This window comes from Drosophila sechellia, chromosome 2L, assembly GCF_004382195.2.
Source record: "Drosophila sechellia strain sech25 chromosome 2L, ASM438219v1, whole genome shotgun sequence".
In the NCBI taxonomy this organism is placed as follows: domain Eukaryota; kingdom Metazoa; phylum Arthropoda; class Insecta; order Diptera; family Drosophilidae; genus Drosophila; species Drosophila sechellia.
Window position 1 is genome coordinate 17164774 of NC_045949.1, and position 7074 is coordinate 17171847.

Below are 7074 nucleotides of genomic sequence, written 5' to 3' on the forward strand. Positions count from 1 at the left end.
GAGGTGTCACTTGAAAATCAGTTCCGCAAAAACATGCGAGCTAAATAAATATATTTTACCACTATTATTATTTCGTATTATTTTCAATAATAATTTTTTTTTGTATGTATGAAAGTAACGAAAAGCTCCGTTGCCCAGGAAATTGAAAGATGGAATTTGAAAATTTATCTGAATTTAAAGACCTGCGACTCTTTGGTAGAGTAGACCACGACCTCTTCTCCCACATCGGTATGCTCTTCCTCAAATTCCTCGCCAATTATGGGTTCTAGGCCATCAGACTCCCCTGCGTATTTTTCAGATACATTCTCGTGTTCTGGTTCTGCCTCCTCAACTTTTTCCTGGTCCACGTCAATGGGTTCTTTTTCCTGTTCCAAATTGTCCGATCTAACTTCTTCGTCTCTACTTTCAAAGGCCTCCTCTTCTGCTAAAGGCGTACGGTGGATTATCGAAGAACCCCGCAGATCTTTTAGATTATGGTCGTACTCGGCAATATCAACAGTACTTATGATGGAATATAATTCAGGCTCTGGCTCCGGAGATGCACTGTTTAGGAATTCCGCGTTTTGGAGCACTTCGTTTTTGATATAGTCGTCAAATAATTCGTATTCATTTGCAGACATCTTCACTTTCTCCCCAGTTCTCTCCAACTTCTTGGTTATCTTATCCTCTTTAATTTTTTTAATGAGAGATAGGAATTGCATTCGTAGAATATTAGCATTCTCCAATGACTCCGATTGAGACGACTCCAACCTTTCCACAGGCACTCTACTTGGAATCTCGTGAGCGAAGAAGGCAAACGATTTACTTGCACAAAGGTGCAGAAGATCCGTGCCCCGAACTGGTTCTGGATTTTCGATGCCAAACAGGATATTGGCAAACACCTCGTCGAAGAGGCTGCTAAAGGTTTCGCTGACAATCCTCTCGTTTTCCTCCTTCCAGCGTCTACCCGGAACGGCTTGGCGAATGAGCTTTCGTATGATGGCATGGGACTCTGTCCAGGAGGCTCCATGTCCAGACTCGCTTTCGCTGTCCGATGAGAACAAAAACAGATCGTTGTCTATAAGGCGATCGATCAGATCACTGGTCAAAGTGCTGGCAATATCGAATGGCTCGAGTTCCTGCCACATATTGTAGAAGATCACGTCCTCTACAATGTACTGGACAATCAGGGATGTCTCGTAGCGCCGTAGCGTAGCGCCCATATCCGGCGAGACCATGTCCTGCAGCATGAGGCGCAGTGGGGTGAAATTGAGTGGATTCTGGATCAGTTTGAAGGACTCCAGCCACCGCCCTATGTCCGCATCAATTTGCTTAGCCAGCTCTGTAATAGTTTCGGCCGTCTCCTCCTCCACCATGTTGCCCACATCGGTGGTCAATATGGTGTCGGCATATTTCTCAGCAATCTCACTGTGTACTGAATTCGTAAACTGGAACATCTCCTCGTAGAGCATCCTCATGCAGTTCTCCTTCTGCCTCAATCCCGCTTCCGCTGCCTCACGGCGCCAGCGCTCCTTTTGGGCCAGAATGCAGAAGAAGTGCAGCTTGCGTTGCTCCTTCAATCGTTGCATTTCATCCGCCAGGAACTGCATGATTGTGCCAACATAACTGCCTTCGTATGAGCATATGAGTGTCTCCAAACACTCGCGCCTAATGACAGAGCCCCTCACTACCTTCTCAGCCCTTGGTGGGGCCATTTTTTTGATGGTATTGGTGCTACGCAATCCCTCGGAAAGTTCCACATAGCGTGATTTGCGAGCTTGCCAATTGTAGTTGCGATATGAATCGGAACTGGAACTAGATGTTCGATGCTCAATTCGCAATCGTGTTTTCAGGCACTGCGGTGGCTCCTTTGGCATGTCTGACTGCGTTCTCAGTGTCTTCAAGGACTCGTACAGCCTCTGGAGATTGCCATCATTGCAGAAGTTGCGCTCATACTCTCTATCGTACTCCTTGGGCTTGGACCACTCCTTCAGCTTGCTGAAGGGGCACTGCACATTGCGCATGTTCACCCGCTTTTCCAGTTCATCGATCCTCATGTCGAATGCTTTGCGTCCAGTGTTGGATTCGAAGCATCTTCGGGCTGGATCAACACCATGCCTTATCAGTGGGCCGTAGAACTCGGAGCACGGTGATCCAAGAGCCTGCATGGGACTCTGTTTCTCCCACTTTCTAGCGGTTTTGGCCAACTGAATGTTGTTGCGTCGCATTCCACGCTGATACTCAATTTCATTCTTGCGCAGACCATCCTGCCGCCGCTTTTCTATTTGCTGTACGGATTTTTCAATTCGAGCCTTGGAGGCGTTGTGCATTGCCTTCTCCCTTTTGTCAAACATCTTGACCACGATCTCCAGTCGCATCATCTGGCACTGCTGTATGTCCTCTTCGCGCTGTATCCACTGTTCCCATTCGAAGGCTTCCAGAACCTCCTTGTACTGCGTTTTGATAGACAGCTCCCTTGCCTCACAAAGAAGATGTTTAAAGTTATCCTCCAGTGCCTTGCTGAATTTCCATCGTCTACGGGCCCGCTCCAGAAACTCCACTTCATGCAATCCCGGTGGCTTGTCGCCTGGCAGCAACTTGGCCAGAGTATAAAGCTCCAGACTTTCCGACTTTTGGTTGTTCAGTATTTCAGGTAAAAAGGCCAAAGTCTGCGCAGATGATTCCCTAAATACGGCAAGTTGATATTATATGGGTACAGTGATCATTTCTTTCTTTATGCTACCTATAGAGGGTTTGTGTGGCCTCATCCTTGAATGGCCGATTGTCCACATATTTCGGAAAGAAGTCGCACTTGTTCTTCAACTCCTTTCTTAGAGGCTTCGCGTTCAGCTTGACTTCCTGGGTGGTAAAATCTGAATGGGGTTTTTGCAGAAAAAAGATTCCGGGCTCGTTGAACTTGCACTCGCTGTCGGTTCGGGGTAATTTGCCAACATCTCGCTCCGCTGGATTATTGGTACCTGGACATTTTTTAAATATAATCGTATTTACTAATAAAAAGATAATCTTATTCAGGATAAACCCACCAGCCGATAATCGTGAGTCCTGGCATTTTGTGCATGACGACTTCAAATGGCATTTGCTGTCTGTTCGATGGAGTTTTTCCGCCGTACTCTCTGTTGGGTTGTTGGCTCCTGGAAAAACGGAAGACCAATATTTGAAGCCTAATAAATCAGTTTATATTAGGGTGTACCAACCGCTGGCTAATCGGGTATCCGAGGACCTGGTGATCAAGCAGGACGTTAGGCCCTGACCAATATTCTGCTCGCTATCCTTGTTTCTGGTCGACTCCCCAATACTCCGCTGTTTGCCATGGTTAAATGTGACACGCTTTTTTTGCTTTAAAGTGTCCTCCTTTTTAACCGTAGGTGGCTTTAGTACTGTCGTCGAACTAATGGGCATGAGCTCCCTGTTTTCTCGTATGAACTGTAGTATTCTTTCCCTGCGCAATCGTTTTTCCTTTGCCGAGGGCATTTTTACCTTATGTAGTGTTTGAACCTCTTTACCTCTTTAATATCTTTTTGTATATTTTTTTTTGTGTTCCTAGGGTTTTTGTTAGAAGAGTGCTTAGTTTTTTAGTTATATAAGTAGCTTGCTATGTTAACTTTGCAACTAACCAGCTTGCTCTATTGGATTGTGGGTAAGTCGGTCATCGGGAGCAAATATTATTCGCCAGGCAACCAATTTGCTGCTAGGGAGCCACTTTGTTTGTTGGCCAATCGATAGGCGGCTCAAAAGAACTAGTTGCAAAATCGGAAAACAAATCAAAACCCTAATTAAATCTAAGATGCACGTATGATCAGCGATATTTATTAAAAATATACATAAAGTAGATAGCTTATACAAATTTCAAAAAATAAAAGTTCTTATTGCAAGCTACAGTGCGTTATTTTCCTTTGCTTCTTCCTCTAAAATTCAGAATATTTTCATGTTGTCCAATAATTGTTCCTGTGATGAACTTTTACTCTTACATTCTGGGAGCCATGGCCATGGATCGTCTTCGTCATCGGATTCCGTTCCGATGAACTTCGATGCCAAAGAATTTTGTGGACTTCCTTTGTAGATTTCATCTGTGTAGAAACCCCTAATTGTGCTATTACTATTTTTTCTTTCAAGGCTTAACAATTGTCTTTTAATTATCTTCGTACTGGGATCATTACTGAAATCAGATTCAGTTTGCGGTAATTTTTGCAAAACACCCTTTTCCAATCGAAAATTTGCGCTGCTTGTAAGGTTTTCATGTGAATATGCTCGATGCACCGCGATTGGTTCGATTCTTGCTGGCTCCTCGAATTTTTGCAAAATTTCATCAAACACAGTGTCCAGCAGATCAATGTAGTTTTCATAAACTATGCGTTCGGTTTCCTCTTTCCAACGTCTGCCGGGCACCGATTGTCGAATAAGTTTTCGAATTATGGCATGAGCTTCGTACCAGCCTGTTTTCTGTGGCATTTCACTTTCACTATCCGATGAGAATAGATACAGATCGTTGTCGATGAGGCGATCGATTAGATCGCTAGTCAGCGTGCTGGATATATCAAAGGGTTCGAGTGCCTTCCAAATTCTATCAAAGATCACATCTTCCACTATGTACTGCACAATCATGCTGGTCTCATGACGCTCCAGAGCAGCATTCAGATCCGGACAGACCATGTCGTGCAGCATCAGTCGTAGTGGAATATAGTTGAGGGGATTTTGTATCAGCTTGAAACTCTCCAGCCATCGTTCGATGTCCATATCGATTTGCTTGGCCATTTCCGTGACTGCTTCCGCCGCCTCGTTGGCAGCCATATAACCCAGATCGTCGGTCAGAATGCTGTGCACATACTGATCACTGACATCGGTGCTGACCGCATTTGTATACTGGAACATCTCCTCGTAGAGCAGCCTAATGCTGTTCTCCTTCTGCCTCAAACCCGCCTCGGCTGCTTCAAGTTGCCAGCGTTTTTTATTCGCCAATAGGGAGAAGAAGTGCAGGCGGCGTTGCTCCTTCAGGCGATCCATTTCATCGGTGAGGAACTGCATCATGTATCCAATCATACTGCCTTCGTAGGCCAAAATCATGCCTTTCAGGTCGTTCTTCTGCACATCCCTGGCCAGTTTTTGGGCGTACTCGGAACTTAGCTGATCTTTCTGCCTCTTGAGATGTTCGTGAACAGCTCTCTTTTGTGTGTTCCTTTCCGTTGGCCGTGCGGTGTACACATTACGCTCATAGAGATTGGTATAGCTTTTAAGTTGGATCAGTGAGATCTTGCTACGCAGGTTTTGTGTATGTTTAAATAGTAACTTAAGGCAATCGGGCTTGGGCTTATGGCCTCCATCGCCGACTCTTAGTGTCTTCAGCAAACGGTAGAGCTCATTCAGATGCTCCTCCTTGCAGAAACGATTCTCTACCTCAGCAATACGTTGCTTGGGCTGCGACCATTGCTTCAATTTGGCGAATGGACATTCCATTATTTGCATATTAATTTGCTTCTCTAGCTCGTCAATTCTCATGTTGAAAGCGCGTGTATTAGTGACCGACTTGAAGTTTCGACGTTCTGGATCCACTCCGTATCTCAGTGGTGGCGCGTAGAAGTCGGAGCAAGGCGATCCCAGGGAGTACATGGGTGTCTGCTTCTGCCACCTTATCGATGTTTTGGCCCACTGTTTGGTAATGCGGCGCATGCCACGCTGGTACTCGATTTCATTCTTACGCAATGCCGCCTTACGCCGCTTCTCGATCTTTTCGCATCCTTGTTCAATGCGCGTTTTGGAGGCGGCATGCATTTCCCTCTCTCTCTTATCGAACATCTTGATCACGATCTCTAGCCGCATCATCTGGCACTCCTGGATCCTCTCCTCCCGCTCCATCCAGTGCTCCCATTCGAAAGCTTCCGCCATCATCTTGTACCGATTAAAGTCAAGCTTCTGGTCATGATGCCGTTGATGTTTAATCTGCAACTTCAGTGCGTCCAAGAATTTATGACGCCTACGAGCCCGCTCGAAGACTTCCACCTCGTACAGACCCGGAGGCTTATCGCCCGGCAGAACCGAGGGCAGGGTGAACAGTTCTAGGGTACGGGCTTCATCATCATCATAGATTTCTGGCAAATAGGCTAAGGTCTGCGCGGAAGATTCTCTAGGGATAGATTTGAGTAATACCCGCCTATATATATACTTAAATATCTTTACCTATAAAGCGTCTGAGTGGCTTCATCCTTGAATGGCGACGGGTCCACATATTTCGGAAAGTAATCGCATTTATTCTTCAATTCTAACCTTTTCGGCTTGGTGGGTTTTAGAAAAACTTCCTGGCAGCTGATGTTTAGATTTTGTCCTTTTAGAAAAAATATACCCGGTGCATTAAATTGGCATTCTTCATCGTCGCGTGGCTGCTTTCCAGTTCTTCGGACAACAGGGTTATTCTCGCCTTAAAAAATACAAATTTGGAGATTTAAATGAAATAAATGTTACTAAAAACAACAGCCACTCACCGGCTGGCAATCGCTGATCCTGTAAAGAAGTTGCAATTATACATGATTTGAGATTCTTTTTCGTATATCCTGTCTCAATTTGAGGAGGTTTCTTTTGAATCGCAGGAGTTTTTTTCCTTGGGACTTCAACAGGCTGGCATTCTCGATTTTCTTGAAGAAACTTAAGTATCCTTTCCGTTCGTTCCTCCGCTATCTTTTTTTTGCTCAGCTTGCGTTTTCGCATTTTCAAAGTGCATATTCTGTTAAAAGTTGAGTATCCGAAATTGATTTTCCATTTAGGAGTAGTTTGTATAGCCTACTGTTGCTCACAGTCTATATACTTCGTTTAGTTAATTTAAATTACGAGTGATACTGTGGCTAATTTGAAAATTGGAATGCTCAGTTCTTCTTGAGCATTCTGGTAATTTTTGTAAGTATTCTTTAAGGAACTTTTATAAATGAAACATTTTTTAAATGTGTGTTTAAGCTAAACAGTTCAATAAAAGAAACATAATTTCTTACTTGGATAAAGGTCTCGTTAGAAATTAAGTCATTGCTATGAAATCTTTAATGGGATTAATGGGATTAACTCATCAATATCAATTTGAGTCATTGAAATGGT

The 7074-nt window shown here is 44.3% G+C and overlaps 2 protein-coding genes across 2 annotated transcripts; both read right to left on the reverse strand.

Annotated features, from left to right (window-relative positions):
* Positions 1 to 49: 49 nt before the first annotated feature.
* On the reverse strand, positions 50 to 3560 carry LOC6614498. The gene is made up of 4 exons (XM_032727416.1): positions 3195 to 3560; positions 3024 to 3131; positions 2723 to 2957; positions 50 to 2664 (listed from the first exon to the last, which is right to left on the reverse strand). The coding sequence occupies exons 1-4, from the start codon at positions 3469 to 3471 to the stop codon at positions 165 to 167; spliced, it is 3120 nt and encodes a 1039-aa protein (XP_032583307.1). The 5' UTR covers positions 3472 to 3560; the 3' UTR covers positions 50 to 164.
* Positions 3561 to 3613: 53 nt separating this feature from the next.
* On the reverse strand, positions 3614 to 6781 carry LOC6614499 (cilia- and flagella-associated protein 91). The gene is made up of 3 exons (XM_002038896.2): positions 6474 to 6781; positions 6172 to 6409; positions 3614 to 6118 (listed from the first exon to the last, which is right to left on the reverse strand). The coding sequence occupies exons 1-3, from the start codon at positions 6694 to 6696 to the stop codon at positions 3913 to 3915; spliced, it is 2667 nt and encodes an 888-aa protein (XP_002038932.1). The 5' UTR covers positions 6697 to 6781; the 3' UTR covers positions 3614 to 3912.
* Positions 6782 to 7074: the final 293 nt, after the last annotated feature.

What these genes read in the sequence shown, in the direction of transcription:
- LOC6614499 (XM_002038896.2), bottom strand. Translation starts at nt 6,696, where the DNA reads ATGCGAAAACGCAAGCTGAGCAAAAAAAAGATAGCGGAGGAACGAACG. An exon ending in GGATCAGCGATTGCCAGCCG is followed by an intron (nt 6,410 to 6,473) that starts GTGAGTGGCTGT and finishes GTATTTTTTAAG; the next exon opens with GCGAGAATAACCCTGTTGTC. An exon ending in GCCACTCAGACGCTTTATAG is followed by an intron (nt 6,119 to 6,171) that starts GTAAAGATATTT and finishes ATCTATCCCTAG; the next exon opens with AGAATCTTCCGCGCAGACCT.
- LOC6614498 (XM_032727416.1), bottom strand. Translation starts at nt 3,471, where the DNA reads ATGCCCTCGGCAAAGGAAAAACGATTGCGCAGGGAAAGAATACTACAG. An exon ending in GGATACCCGATTAGCCAGCG is followed by an intron (nt 3,132 to 3,194) that starts GTTGGTACACCC and finishes CCGTTTTTCCAG; the next exon opens with GAGCCAACAACCCAACAGAG. An exon ending in GCCACACAAACCCTCTATAG is followed by an intron (nt 2,665 to 2,722) that starts GTAGCATAAAGA and finishes TGCCGTATTTAG; the next exon opens with GGAATCATCTGCGCAGACTT.